General features: G+C 44.1%; 1 protein-coding gene across 12 annotated transcripts in view; it reads right to left on the reverse strand.

The window, feature by feature from the left end:
• kifc3 (kinesin family member C3) overlaps positions 1 to 16,191 on the reverse strand; it is a 42,026-nt gene that overhangs the window by 24,093 nt on the left and 1,742 nt on the right. For 3 of the 12 annotated variants that reach the window (XR_014874803.1, XR_014874802.1, XM_085164457.1), the window contains exon 1: positions 5,249 to 6,475. The exons of 1 other annotated variant lie outside the window; for it this stretch is intronic. Coding sequence is in view for 3 of the 11 variants with exons in the window: in XM_085164457.1 (XP_085020583.1) it covers positions 5,249 to 5,500 (252 nt within the window). In the remaining 8 variants the exon portion in view is untranslated. Of the gene's footprint in view, positions 1 to 1,448; positions 1,740 to 1,793; positions 2,298 to 5,248; positions 6,476 to 16,191 lie in introns of those variants that run through there. 8 more of the 12 variants (XR_014874805.1, XR_014874812.1, XM_085164481.1 and 5 more) reach the window with 5 other exon arrangements.

A 16,191-nucleotide genomic window follows, 5' to 3' on the forward strand; every position in this document is an offset into this window, starting at 1 on the left:
ATTACAGATGGAGCTGCTGACTCATGCGATGTATGGTGAAAGTGCAGATTAGCGCGCGCACACACACACACACACACACACACACACACACACTATATCAAAGCTTTATTAATGCTGACAGCTGCTGACACATTTTCCCTGCACACAGCAGAGCTCACGTTCACCTCTCACACTGCCAGTTATCACAATGCACACACACACACACACACACACACTCTAACCTAATATTAACCTTACTTTAACCACAATGTGCTAATATAACCTTAGGCTAATGCCACTTTAACCCTCACATAAGGTTATGTTAACCTTAAAATGAACGTTCTCTCATCATCGGCTGATCATCACGTTCACTTTTGGCTCTAAAAAACAAATTCAGTGAACCGAATTAGGCGGAAAATAAAAATCCTTCATCTAAGATTCAGACGTGATTTTAAAAAAGTTTGTTATTAAACTGGACAAAAGCAGAAAGAAAATCTTCACATTTCTCAGCTTTTACACTAATCCTGTCATAACTGAGACAAAAATGATAAACCTGTAATTTAACCCTCAGATTTCACCGTGCAGAATTACTTTCTATCCTCTTATGCTGCAAACGTTTACATCCTTAGAAAGAAATAAGCATGAAGGAGAAGGATGGCATCCTCGGCTTCTCTTCAGTGTCACAGTAACAAAATGAGCATCCTGCTCCGTTTACCTCCTGGAGAGACTTTAAGAGCCGCCTCCTCCAAACTGGGTCAAATCTTTATGTTTCTCTCCTTGTACTCAGACTCATTATCATCATCATCGCTACCCCACAAACACACATTCTACACAGGAAGTACATCTTTCATTTTTTCAAACCTGAAGCTGAGGCAGCTGTGGTTCACTGTGTGGGGAGTTTTACCCTGCTGATGGGGACGTCTGTTCAGTCTGTTCTCCGTTGGCTGCACACACTCATCTATAGAGCCAGTCTGCCCCACAGAGCAAAACTGCAGGGTCAAAGTTCAGACTATAACCTCTCAAATAATCGTACCATTTCCTACAACTGAAAACAACAACAAAAAAAAATCTTTGATGCCCTGAAATTATTTTGTATGTCTCACAAAGAGGATAACGACATCTGCATCCAACCTGCTTTGTTTTGGCATCTAAACGCAGCCCTTTGAGTCCCTGTTCATCTGCATCTGTGAGCTCTTGGACAGAAAAGAGCAGAACAAACAAAATTATCTGTTCCAGGCAGCGAGCTGAAGAACAGCAGGAAACATCTGGATGTTCTCTGTAAGCAGAGGCAGACTCCCTGCACAACCTCAGCTGCTGTTTCAGCTCACAGGTGATTAAATAAAGCTTCAGACAACAGGCAGTGACATCATCACCAGGACGCTCACCTGCTCCGTCCCACAGACGCTTCACGTTTTTGACCCACTTATTTTTACAAACTGCTGAAGTCATTATGAAGAGGCTAAAAATACCTGGCAGTGGCTCCGCCTACACATGCTGCAAGGACACAATGCGTGAAAGCAGACGTGCGCTTCGATTAGGACAATCTACGGGTCCCTCGGTAAACTCTCCGTGGACAGGAAGAGGTTTATGGCGAGATAAAACAGCGTGAAAGCGAGGAGGAGGAGGAGAGGAACCAGATGAATGAGGATGAAGCTTTGTGCCACCGACTGCTCGTATTCAGGTCATGAAACACGAGCGTCTGCTCTGCATCAGGTTACAGCCAGACCTCCATGTTTGCTCAACATGTCCGCCTCCTCCTGCAGCGCCTCCATCCCTCCCCACCTCCCTCTCTGCACCATCCGCCCGGCTCTTACCTCCCTGCGGCCTCTCCGTCCACATCATCATCGCCGCATCGCCCAGACTGCTGCAGCTTCGCGCCGACACACAGCAGCAGGATCAGAGTCAAAGACACCCACCAACCCCCCTAACCACACACACACACACACACACACACACACACACACACACACACAGCTTCCTCCCTCCGTTTCCTTAGCAACAGCACAGCAGCATCACACCTCCTGTAGCCCCTCCTCCTCCTCGCTCCATCCCAGCAGCGGATGAATATTTCAGCCTCCACTGAAGCGAGAGCGGCTGCTCCTCCCCCCACCTCAAATATTCAGCACTGTGTGTACTCGTATTACTCAGATTGTGGGGACGTGAAGTTTACAGTTAAGATGCGAGGACTCCACAACGCACAAGGGTGGCTTTACGTGAGGGGAAGGTGAGGGGTTCAGCTAAAGGACCCAATCAAAATTAAGAAAAAAAAAAAAAAAATCATGCTTTCAAGTTTCTTTTATTAAATGTATTAGATGAAGTTTGTCTAACTGATATCAAATTAGGTTGTTTTTTTAAGTCATTCACATCTTAAACTGTAAAATTGTTACATTTTTTTTATTCCACTAACACATTACACATCCTGTTTGTGCCGTTCATAAAGTATAATCTTTGGGGAACTTTTTTATATTAATTTTTGCAGAATATGTTACACAAACTTCTGGGAAAATGAAGCTTGTCCTGTCCTGCAGGACGGGAGCTCACAGATTAGACCATCAGAGGATGCTGATGAATATTTGGTTACATAACTGATGTGACCGACGCGCTCGACCCTGAAGCCGTCTCTCTATAAGGATGCAGAGGATTTCAGACATTTCTATCATGTGATCGAATGTCCTGTGACACACAAACAAACATCAGATTTGACTGGAAGCGTGAAGCCTCTGAACATGATGAAAACCTGCATCAACAGGAGCCGCTGGGACCATCAGAGTGATAGAGAGTTACAGGGAAAACATTTAAAAACACTCTGTGCCCGCCTGTCCCTGCACATTCAGACTACACAAATATGCCTCCTGGGGTTAATTATTACTTACAGTAAAGCAGGGGGACTAAAATAAACGCACAGAGTTCGCATGTTCACAGGAAGTTCAAATCACATATTTGCTCCATGTTCTTTAGCGCCTCCCGAGGGTGGGACAAAGAAGCTGAAGTGAAAGCTGAGATCATCCTCACAGTCCCTCCTCTGGCTCAGACTCCACATCTGCTCATCATTCACCTCCATCTACACAAGTGCAATCAGTTTACCAGCAGGTGGCGCCGTTTCTGACAGCCGACAAATGTGAACTCACAGGTTCATCACCTGTGAAATATTCCACACCAGCTGACCTGAGTGTAAAACAAGTGCACTTATAGTTTTTATAGCAGCAAACTGCACAGAAACAACACCGCAAATCGGACAATGAGACCCAAACATGCGTCACATCACAAAATAAACTCCGCAGTAAAAGTTTGTTATCATTTAATGGCTTTTTCCACAATCGAGTATTATCTGCGTTTGTATCAGAGCTCCACCAAGTCTGAGTCACTGACCGAGTAAACCTGCTGAGCTGACCTCTCGTATCAGACTCGTGATTTTTAAGCCAATCAGAGAGCAGACTCACCTTTGCCTAACAACAGATTTCCCCGTAAAGTTGAACATTTAGTGACATTTTACTGCTGCAGTCAGATATGATAACTTTTACTGTGCAGCTGTAAACATTCCTCAGTCCGTCAGCAAGTTCAGGTAAAAACGTCCCGTCTGTGAATGCGTGTCAGCGCCTTCAGTTTGTGTACGTGTGCAACGAGTCGCTCGTTACGAAAACTGAAGTCTTCACCAAACAGTCGGCCGGAGTCTAACTCGTACTTTAGCAGTGTTAGTGTTGTATAATCCCTCCGTGGGGTTTGAGCCACGTCTGTTTTAGTGTTTGCAGGATTAATCAGGAAATGCAAAGATGAGCGAGACCTGACGCTTCAAAGAAAGGACTCGTTCAGGGCCTCAGAGCCGGTGTTGTGCCAAAAAGTGATTTCCAAAGTTTCTGTGTGTTTTTATGTGTAATATGTTAACATGTGTTTGTAAATAGACTTCACTGAAGTCTAAATATAACATTTAAAAATGACCCGTTTCTCTTTATAACTCTGTGTTACATTGTAACTAATCCAGTCCTTCTTGTCCACTTAAAATATGTTTACATAACTATTGTTATATTTGTTGCACTGTCAGCTGTCCTCTTGGCCAGATTACTCTTAAAAAAATAAATTTTTAAATAACAAGATTTTTTTTAACTGGATAAATAAAGGATATATAAAAGTGACTGCCAAAAACTGATGCAGCTTCTACTTTGTTACAGGAATGTTGTTTGTGGCTCAAAATGACTTGATATCATTCATGAGGGACATGTTTCACATATTATAGTCCAACCAGTTATTTATAGCAGTTTAAATACGAGCAGTCAGTTTTTGGTACACGACCATTTTTTTGGCACAAATGAAGTCGCGTTAGATTCAAGCATCCTGTGCATCATGTTCTCCTCAGTGGATTTTAAATGTTTTACCTCTAACTGGTTAGCAGTGGCTGACCTTTCAAAATAAGAGCAGCTTGTTCACTAATAAAATACAAATTAAAAAAAAAAAATCACCAAAGCAGATTTCACAAACACCAAAACGTTGAGGACAAAAACACACCGAGCGCTCATAACTGCTGCTGTGATCGTCATGGTTACAGTTTTAACAACATTTACTTCTTTGATTTAAAAATAATGACGATCATGTTTATGCGCCATCTTCCTGCACACAGTAGAAACACAAATTCTATTTCTACTGTTGGCTCAGATTTTTTGTTTTATGATTTCTTTTTTTTTTTTTTTTTACTGTTAACAAATGTCGCATTCAGATTATAGACGGATCACGTTTTCATGGAAACAAAATCATAATTTAAAAAAGATTTACTTGTTTAAACGCAGTGTTATAATCTATTATATAACTAATTTGACCAAATTAAAGGTGTAAAAGCTTCAGGCTACAAATGGTCCAGCTGATGTCAGGCCAACGATACTGAAATGAAGTAAAAATATTTCTACATGTAAACAAATCAGTCTAAAAATAATAATAATCAGTAAAATAAAATACTTTAAGACCTTTGCAAAGACCTTGATGCTTGTTTTTGTGAAGTCTCTCAGGCTGCACGTCACCCGTTTGGTAAACAAGGGCTCAACTTCACACTCGGAGTTGCAGCTTTACTGATCGAGCGCGTTTCAGATCAAATCAGGGTGTCAATCCTTAATAAGTGCAGACTCACGCTCACCTAAAATGTAACTGAAAGTAACTAAAAGTTTGTATTTCCTTCTAAGATCAGGAGTGAGTCCCCGTTTCCCAAACTTGTTTTAAAGTTTTTATGTTTTAATATTTTCAAGAATTGAAACCTCACGCTGCCTGAACCCGACCTCTTCCTCACCTGGACATGCCGCCTGCCGTTAGGGAGGTTGCGTATGCCCCCTCGCCGCCTCCTCCCCTCAGCTCTGCGGTTCATTGATCCATCCACTTGATCCCGGGGCCCGGACGTCCCCCAGCACCCGGCGCCAGCGCCCCCATCCTTCCGACGACCTTCCCGTCCCGCAGCCTCGGTGGACTGGCTTTGCTCCGGTTTGTTCCAGTTCTTAATCAGGTTGTGGAGCGTCAGAACCGCCAGGGTGCACAGGACATACATGACCCCCCCACCATCAGACTCTAGGGTGCTTTGGGTGGGTGTTTGGTTTCATCACAGGGTTGTTCCAGCCCAGGTGGAGCTCACAGGCGTCTCGTTTGGGTCCCGCTGAGGTTGACGATCCTCGCTTTAATGTTTCCTCTAAAACGGATCAGCTGTTTAAATCCTGCTGTGTTTGTTCACCTCTGTCCTGAACCCCGCCCCGCCAACATCGCACATCCACAGACGATAAAAAGCTTCTGAACCTTGTCCCGTCCTCCTCGCTGCTGTCACGCCAACGGTTATCAAGACAGGTAACCAGAGCCTGCAGCCGCCAGCTTCAGTTTCTCAGTGAAACTCAAGACTGTGCAAACGCCTCCTGCTCTGACGCGAGGCTGCAGAGCCGTGCACCAAAAACAAAAATCCCCAGATAAGAGAAAAGTGATTCGAAGTGCAACATGGACGCAGAGCAAGATGCAAAGTTTTCCCTGCAGTGATATCCTGACCTTGAGCTCCACTGCAAGAAAAAACAAAGTTTGTTGTGCAGACCTGCAAGAAAAGCATGAATCCAGCTCCTGCGTGGAGTCCAAGAACTTCTCCTCAGAGTTTGTGGAGGAGCAGCAGGTGCAGCAAACTGTTTGCTGTGTGAATGGAGCAGATTAGCACTGAAGTCTTCACCTCCATCAGACTGAGTGGATCAGAGAAAGAGCTCGAGGGGCCTCCTCTCCTCTCCTCTCCTCCCTCTCTCTCTGCTGTCCCGGGACCATCTGTTGTTATTGCTGCAGGATAAAACTGCAGAGGATCGGCGGTGACGTAACAGCACGACACTAAACGATGGATTTATGTTAATATCTTCAGGATAAGCTACGTGCCGGTTTTCACGTTTAATAACAGTCGGGATTACGTCCAGTTCTTTGATCACTGATCCGTTTGCAGTCGTTGCTTAAACTGATCACATCTCTGTAACTTTCACTTTACTGGAGCACTTTTATTCAATAAAGACAGAGTAGAAATAAAGTAGAAACCCACTCAGATTTAACACATTTTTATTGGCTTCGTTACTTTCACAACTTTTTTCTTGTAACCTGTAGTTTTATTTTAAACTCACAGCGGCTCCAAAACAATATTCTGCCGAGTGTTAGTTAGAAAATCAGCAGATTTTCTTTTTATGTTTGTAGTTTTTAATCTCAGACTTACAAAACCTCTAAACTGATTTATTATTATTATACCCAAAACGACTCTAGACTCTAATACAGAATTTAATAGCTGCTCTGTTTTAATTTAATTCAATTTTATTTACACAGCGCCAAATCACAACAGTCACCTCGAGGTGCTTTATATTGTACAGACTAGGGCTGTTCGATATAACGATATATATCGGATGACGATATAAAAACGTCTATGGTTTCATTTATGCTATCGTTTGTTTCGTGGTGTCGCAAAATAAACTGTTTACGGCAATATTTTTTCATGGTTTTGATGGTCACTGCAGTGGTTATATTAATAAAGTTCTCTCTTTCTCTTTTATTTAATATAACCACACTACGGACGGACAAGCGCCTGTTTTTAAGAGTTGTCGTTAGCAACAGCGACGGTAAAACCATCGCGTGTCCGCTTGTTTATTTTCCACATAAACCTTTCACAATAAAGCTCAAGATCCTGTTGAGACTTTTCAAAATAAACTGCATACTCTTTCACGTGATTCAGATTATTTAGGATGAGAAGTAAAAAAGAGCCACCAGGTGCTAAAAGATCAACCTTAGACTCAAACGCTAGAACAGGCTTTTCCCCGCAGCACGCCGTGTAATAAATACTCAAAGAAAACGGCGGCCGTTACAACTTATGTCTAAAAATTTATATTTTAATGCATCGGTTAAAACACTCGACTCCAGCTACACGACGCGCAGCTGGAAACACTTCACGCAAGTCGAGCTGCCCGAGATTCACAGAATTTGCAGAAAATGTTAAATTTTTGTGATTTATATCGTTATCGGACGATAGATGTTTTATATCAGGATATGAGATTTTGGTCATATCACACAGCCCTACGGTCGACCCTACAATAATACATACAGAGAAAAGCCCAACAATCATATGACCCCCTATGAGCAGCACTTTGGCGACAGTGGGAAGGAAAAACTCCCTTTTAACAGGAAGAAACCTCCAGCAGAACCAGGCTCAGGGAGGGGCGGGGCCATCTGCTGTGATTGGTTGGGGTGAGAGAAGGAAGACGGGATAAAAGACATGCTGTGGAAGACAGCCAGACTTTTACAGCCTTTGATCGACTACGGCTGCTTTAAAGTGGCACAAGTTTGACCACAGTCGTCCGTGCTGGCTCCCTGACCTGAGCTGTTCGGCGCGTCCTTCCACCAATCACTGAGCTCCGCAGTAAATCAGAACAAACTGCCGCTCCATCAGCCGACACTTGTAACACCTGTTTGAAAGCCAGTTTTTATTCTCTGGCTTTAAACCAGGCTGACTTCTGTTATGTATATTTATTGTGCTCAAACTGGGACTCTGCGTTAGAGATGAGCCGATTTTCCTTTAGCTGTTTTAAACGATGTGTCACAGAAACAGGAGAAAACCACAGAACGAGATCCCGGCCTCGCGCCTCCAGCGCTCCTCTGAAACCACTTCCTGTTCTTGAGGCGACCTGAACGCACCATCAAACAATAACTGATCAAATCAGAGGTATAAAGTCTTCCAGAGAAAGCGGGCTGTGGCGAGTTAATGACCCCAACACGGAGAGGAGTGTCAGTTATCAGATCGGACTCTCCTTTATTATTAGGAAAACACACACACACACACACACACACACACACACACACACACACGATAAGACGATGGAAAACGGAAAATGTTTACACGCCAAACTGCTGCAACATGATCAGCTGATTAGATAAACGTGGATAAATAATCCGGTGTTTCATTCTCACACCCTCCCTCCACATCAACCTCAGACGTAATGTTTACATCAAGTAAATCACAGGAATGTTTTACAGATAACAGCGAGGTCAGAGTGATGGATTCACACATGTAGTTCCTGTGTTTGTCCTGTGGGGGGCAGTGCAGGCATGCGTTCATGTCTCAGGTGTGTCGGTGACTGGAAGAGGCTCAGACCTGCTGCAGGTTACTGGAAACCTGCTAAATTCAGCTTAAAATAATAAAGTTTGTTTGTTTTTTGTTTTTTGGGACGTTTAGTTTGATATTTTCTTGAAGACATCAGATGAAACCTCCCAGTTCGTATTTAAAGGAAGACGTGTGTGACAACTTTGAAGCACATCTGTCCAGAAATCTCAGAGTCATCCTAACAAACAGCTGAACCAATCACATCAATCCTTCAACAAAGTTTTTTTTAAATAAATGGTTTATGGGCTTCATTCTGACACCAGTTCAACACATCCAGGATATTTTTCCTTATCAGCTGGAGAAGTTTGACCCAGAAATATCAGCTCTGAGAGGCGGACTTTCCACAAACAGATTCACTGACGAAGTCTCAGGATTAGAAACTATGAAGAGAATAAACAGCCTGCACAGCTGCAGACTGAGAGGACAGAGCTGCGTGAAGAAGAAAAAGACGATATAAACAGTTTATTTAAAGAAAAGATGGAAAGCAAACAAAAAAAACAACCTTACTCTGAAGATAACGGCCGTCCCGCCATCACAGCTCTGTGATTAAGCAGTGGGAGGGTCTGAATGCTGAGCAGTTACATATCGTCTCAAATTAACCTCAGACGTGTGCAGGACGCTCAGCTTTGCTCCTTTTTAATCTTATTAAAGCAACAAAAGCAGGACCAAAGCGACCTTAAACACAACGTACAGGTTGGTCTGCAGCGGCGGCGATCACGGCGGTAAGAGGGGTTAACCCCGAAGTTACCGGGATGAGCCTCGGTTCAGGACGGAGACCCGGAGCTCTCATTTATGATTCATTCATGTGTTTCCAGAAACCAGCACATGAGCTGCACTTTTAGGCCGATTTCTACTCATCTAGTCCTGACTTCCTGTCTCCCTCCACCCTCCGTCTTCATCCCACCTTTTTGCTCTTTTCACCACTGCAGCAGCACTTAGAGGGGGGAGGGGGCGGCTGGGCTTGGCGGTTTACGCCCTCTTCTGCTCTGAGCTATTTCAGGAGGAAATTACAGAGAGATCAGCCGGGTGGAAACACAGAGTCTGAGTAACGGAGCCGTGACATCCACCAGCTGAAAAAAAGGAAAACAGGAGGGAAGGAAAGAGCTGACAGAGAAGGAAACAACTCAACGAGGAGGAGGAGGAGGAGGAGTTTCTCCTCAGCTCCAAACCTAAAACTCCATGTTTCCTGCTTCAAACACGTCAACCCTCAGAGACGCAGAGCAGCAGATTTTATGACAGTAAAGGACGTCGGGGGGATTTTTGTTCTGCTGTAACTTCAGCACATTTTAGTAAAGCTTCACCTTCACGCTGAACATTTTCAGACTGTCGTTGGTTTGTTCTCGTCACAATCTCATCTTCATCATCAGTGTGAAGTGTTGGTGTCCCACATGTTTCATTTGTTTTCTGATGAACTTGATGAAGTGCATTCTGGGTAAGCTGTCAGCTCGGCGCACGCGCGACGTCTCCTGATTAAACGCCAGGATCGTCCTCCAGCTGAGAATCTGTATTTGAACTGAACGCTGCTGCAGAACGACGCGGACACATCAGGCTGATCAAACACATTTTATTTGACACAAAGTCCCCACAACATCCTTAAAACGAGTTTGTGTTCATGCGCAAACACTCGTGCTGCTTGAACTGATTCTGGTATGTAAACAGCGGGGGTCCTCTCCTCCAGAGGACAAAAATCAAACAGCACAAAAAGGTTAAGCTCACCACAGACCCTCGTCTCACACGGGCACAACCACTGAAATATTTAATATTTAATCCAACAGCCCACGTCCTCACAGAGAGACGAGACGATGTTCAGACTGTTCGTAACAGAATCACGGCTGAAGCGACAGCTGGCAGCTCTCGCCTCTGTGAGACTCGTCAGGCGTTTGACACTCAGCTGCGAGCTTTCTGATTTCTGAGGATGGATGAAGGCAGGCCGGGAACAGGACCAGGATACGTGGCGTCGGCTCCTTTCTCACCGCAGCCCCTTTTCCTGGTTTTTATTTTGATTATCAGAGGAAGATAAAGCCGAATATAACAGGCTAGAAGTCATTAAAGACAGGCAGGAGCATGCAGACCCACAGCAGAGGGGTTTCTGATTTGGCCATCCCTTATGCTAAATAAGAGAAACGGCTCTGAGACCACTTTAACTAGGGCTGGGTTTAAAAACAACCTCTATTTTAGCTTCAATAACGCGATATCGATAAATTAAATCCTGAATCGATTCCTAAATATAAATGAATTTTGCCAGAATCTCAGTTTAAGCTCACAGAACCATTTCAACAGCTAAAACAGCTAAAACAGTAAATGAGAGCAGAGAGACGTAAACACAGAGCGTGGATCGTTCACCCGACAGCACAAATTAGAAGATTTCTGACTGTGTCAGAAATCGAATCGATTATAGACGATGCCCAGCTCTGTCTTTGATCTAAAGCGATCGTTTCTTACTGCATCGCCTCTGCGATGGTTCAGTTTCATCTCATCAGGCCTGAAACTTTTAGCTGGAGGATTTAAGCTGCCGTCAAAAAACAAAAACGACTCAAATCTCCCAAAAACCACCTGCTGCGCTTTCAAGTCCAAACAGCAGCAAAACAAATCGTCACTCTTAAATAAAAAAATAACATCTGGATTAAATATCACTGTTAAACTGTGTGTGTGTGTGTGTGTGTGTGTGTTTCCTGTCATTGTTTTCAGTCAGTCCGTGCTGGGTTCAGCAGCTCTGCAGGGCCGACATGAACTCGCTTTCTGTTTTATTGGAATCCCACTGAGCAGGAAATGAAGTCCCCAGACCCAATCACACGTACAGCAGAGCTGCCCCGAGGCATTATGGGAGATCTGACTCAGCTGCTCCGTCTGCTGGACTCAGCCCGGCTACAGCCGTCTGGTTTTAATCACACGCGTTACATAACACAGTCACATCTGTATACACATCTTTGTGAGGACTGCCGCTGACATAATTCTCAGGCCTCGTGGCCGATTTCCTCAGGAGGACCCGGCATCCAAAAACAAGTCCTGCAGAGTGAAGCCACGACTTCATTTACTGAACGAGACGTTAGCAACATTTTCAACTGTGAATAACAAACAAATAGAAACTCAAAGACTGAAAGAAAGCACAAATATAAATGTGTTTCAGATTCTCCGTTTTTCAAAATAAACTGTTTAAACTTTGCAGTAGAAAAACTCAAGTTGCTGAATCTGACAGTGTGCACAGTGGCTCTGGCTCAGGATGTCCAACAGATCATTGACCAATCAGAAGGCTGGTGGATGATCCCTCCAGTCTGCATGTTGGAGCATTCACAGGCAGGACATCGGGCTGTTCGATATGATGATATGAAAACGTCTATCGTTTCATATTAGACGCTACCGTTTGTTTCGCGGTGTCACAAAATAAACTGTTTACGGAGTATTGCTTCATGGTTTTGATGGTCACTGTAGCGGCTGTGTTTCTTAAAGTTCGCTCTAAGATTTAAATAACCACATTACAGACGGACAAGCAACTGTTTTTACGTGTTGTCGTTAGCAACAATGACAGTAAAACTATCGTGTGGCTCCGGAGTCCGCTTGTTTATTTTCCATATAAACCCTTCACAATAAAGCTCAAGATCCTGTTGAGACTTTTCAAAATAAACTGAATCACGTGAAAGATGCAGATTATTTAGGATGAGAAATAAAAAAGAGCCGCCAGGTGCTAAAAAATAAACCTTAGACTCAAACGTTAGAACAGGCTTTTCCCCGCAGCACGCCGTGTAATAAATACTCAAAGAAAACGGCGGCCGTTACAACTTATGTCTAAAAATGTATATTTTAATGCATTGGTTAAAACACTCGACTCCAACTACACGACGCCCAGCTGGAAACACTTTATGCAAGTCGAGCTGCCCGAGATTCACAGAATTTACAGAAAGTGTTACATTTTTGCGTTACTTTCACAACTTTTTTCTTGTAACCTGTAGTTTTATTTTAAACTCACAGCGGCTCCAAAACAATATTCTGCCGAGTGTTAGTTAGAAAATCAGCAGATTTTCTTTCTTGTTTGTTTGTAGTTTTTAATCTCAGACTTACAAAACTTTATTTACACAGCGCCAAATCACAACAACAGTCGCCTCGAGGTGCTTTATATTGTACAGACTAGGGCTGATCAATATAACGATATATATCGGATGACGATATAAAAACGTCTATGGTTTCATTTTACGCTATCGTTTGTTTCGTGGTGTCACAAAATAAACTGTTTACGGCAATATTTTTTCATGGTTTTGATGGTCACTGTAGTGGTTATATTAATAAAGTTCTCTCTTTCTCTTATATTTAATATAACCACACTACAGACGGACAAGCGCCTGTTTTTATGTGTTGTCGTTAGCAACAACGACGGTAACACCATCGCGTGTCCGCTTGTTTATTTTCCACATAAACCTTTCACAATAAAGCTCAAGATCCTGTTGAGACTTTTCAAAATAAACTGAATCACGTGAAAGAGCAGATTATTTACGGATGAGAAGTAAAAAAGAGCCGCCAGGTGCTAAAAAATAAACCTTAGACTCAAACGTTAGAACAGGCTTTTCTCTGCAGCACGCCGTGTAATAAATACTCAAAGAAAACGGCGGCCGTTACAACTTATGTCTAAAAATGTATATTTTAATGCATTGGTTAAAACACTCGACTCCAGCTACACAACGCACAGCTGGAAACACTTCACGCAAGTCGAGCTGCCCGAGATTCACAGAATTTACAGAAAGTGTTACATTTTTGTGATTTATATCGTTATCGGACGATAGATGTCTTATATCGGGATATGAGATTTTGGTCATATCGCACAGCCCTACGGTCGACCCTACAATAATACATACAGAGAAAGCCCAACAATCATATGACCCCCTATGAGCAGCACTTTGGCGACAGTGGGAAGGAAAAACTCCCTTTTAACAGGAAGAAACCTCCAGCAGAACCAGGCTCAGGGAGGGGCGGGGCCATCTGCTGTGACCAATTGGGGTGAGAGAAGGAAGACTTTTCAAAATAAACTGAAATGACGGAATATGCATCAAACAAATGACCTCAAATACAAACATGACGCAACTATAAATGTCACCACGTGGATGCACGCACAGAGAATCCCAGCATAGCCAGTGAAGACGATGCAGAACCAGGTAGCTCCGAACAGAAGGACCAATCCCAAACGAGGGGCTGCCTCTGTAGCACGGACATGGTTTGATTATGAAACGTCTGACACGGACCAGAAAACTGTACTCTGTAAATTACGCCGCAAACCGCTCCCCACCACAGACTCAAACACGACAAACCTCTTCAACCACCGACGTGACAGAGTTTGTAGAGAGTTTACGGATGAGAAGCAAAAAAGAGCCGTTAGGTGCTCCAAATAAACCCTCGACTCAAACGTTAAAACGGACGTTTCCCCGACACACGCCGTGTGGCATCAGACAAAACACTCGACTCCAGGTACACGATGCTCAGCTGAAAACGCTCGAGTTGCCCGAGATCCACGGAATTTACCAAAAATGTAAAATTTGTGCGATATATATCGTTATCGGGATATGAGATTTTGGTCATATCGCAGAGCAAGACACCCCAATGCATACATCAGAGTGATGGAGTCACATAAAGTTAGAAATGACAAGAAAAAAAACAAACACAAAAAAACAACTACTACTAAATTTTTGAATCTGGGCTCCGTCAACAAAAAGTCCTCAAAATGTCTCAAATTTATTCAAGTCCCCACTAAGACACACAAACAAGAGGGGGAGTGTGTGAGTGCACACACTCCCCCTCTTGCTGGGTTCAGTCTCTCAGCGTGAAGTCAAGATGACATAATAACTATCATCATCATCGTCATCATCCTACTTGAAAAGCACCACACCCTCCCTGCACGTCTCACAGCAGCGTCACGTCTGACGAGTAAATCGAGTCCATGAACAAGTCAAACGCAGTAAACTAAACGTCCTCACACGACAGAAAAGCTCGCGCTGCCTTCACGACTCCTCTGGTGTCAGAAATCAGATTTAGAATCAAACCGCAGCCGTGACGGCAGAAACCAATCGAAAGAGACCAAACAGGAGCAAACGTGAGCTTTCATTCAACTCATGTTCCTGATAAAGCAGATGTGCTAACAGCTGCTGAGACGAGGCGTTCGCTGGTATCTGGTTTAACTGAGCATCACACTAGCTCTGACTCCAGCTGTTCAGCTTTACAGGAACCAGCTTCAGCCGCTCGGCTCATTCAAGGTTAACCGGCTGCAGCTCCCGCCTTTAACCCGCTACCCCAAAAAGACTACGTCTGACCACCTCCTCCTCAATGATGAGTTTTGACACCTCTGTGTATATCAATAAAGTTGTGCTTTGATGACCATTAGAATAGTTTCCAGGTGTTTTGACGGGCAGAGCTCACCGTCACCAACTTCTGATGCACGCCCAATCATTTCGTCCTGCAAGCACCTGAAATATGAAAGACACAACTAGACTTTCAAGGGGTAAAGAGTTCATATAACCACAAGCTGTGAGGCCGGGCGAGTTCAGGCAACAAAGTAAAACGAAGAGCTCTTTTTTTGGCTCTGACGGGCGCCGTTAAAGGATCCATGCAGAGACGGTCGCTCTGAAACGTGGAAGTTAGGCTGATGCAGGAAGTCGGCGTAAACACACGTGAGCCTGCAGAGGCCGTCCTGGGAACGGTGCAGTAAACAAGGTGTAACGCCCTGTTACCTGGAAGCTACAAAACCCAACAAAGCTTCGTGGTCACTGTTGTCTGAATTGTGGCAGCACAGTGACGCAGCACACCTGGCGAAGCTTTCACAATCCACCTTTTGTAGGCCACGCTTCAGTCGTAGCCGGCTGGATAAAAGCAGTGCTGTGTGTACGCCGCAGACTAAAAACACGTCAGGCGTGACGGGGAATCGAACACTAAGAACAGAAAAACAGTTTTCTGAAAGACGCCCGACAACAAAACGGTTTAATTTTTGTTCCTTTTCCTGCTTTTATGTGAAATATTTGGAGCTGTTGGTGAAATTAAACGAGCCCGGTCATAGTCGGGCTGCTGTGGTGACACTTTGTGGGTGTCCTGCTTCTCCTGCTCTCATGTTAAAGGACATTTTCTCAGTTATCACAGGAGAAACCGGAAAGCTCCAGAGAGAGAAAGAAGCTCCAAACTCTGGAAACCTGGAAGTTTAAGGGTTAAAGAAGGAGTCTGTCCACGTCAGGGAAGCGTGGCGAGGCTTCTTCGGAGAGGAGACTGTATTTATAGAAGGTTTTGTGCTGCAGTGGTCAGCGTGCGCAGACACACCCTGCAGGCCAACCTCCTCCATCACTGCTGCAGGAACAGGAAGCGTCTGACTCCAGAGGGAAAACTTCAGCAGCTTCTCGTGCAGCTCGCTTCAGGCCTCACATGCTCGCCATCTGCTCGCTCAGTCGTTGTTACACACACTTTTACACTCACACACACACACACACTTTCCTTTTTTCTTCCTCTCAGCTGAAAAGTTTCCAACATCTTTCCTGAGCCGAGCTCTCGGCCCGATTCAAAGCGCCACGAAGGCGAATGTTTGACTTCAGGTTTAAACAGTTTATTCAGCTGAAAGAAAAAAG

The sequence above is a fragment of the Neolamprologus multifasciatus genome, chromosome 1 (assembly GCF_963576455.1).
Source record: "Neolamprologus multifasciatus chromosome 1, fNeoMul1.2, whole genome shotgun sequence".
Classification (NCBI taxonomy): Eukaryota; Metazoa; Chordata; class Actinopteri; order Cichliformes; family Cichlidae; genus Neolamprologus; species Neolamprologus multifasciatus.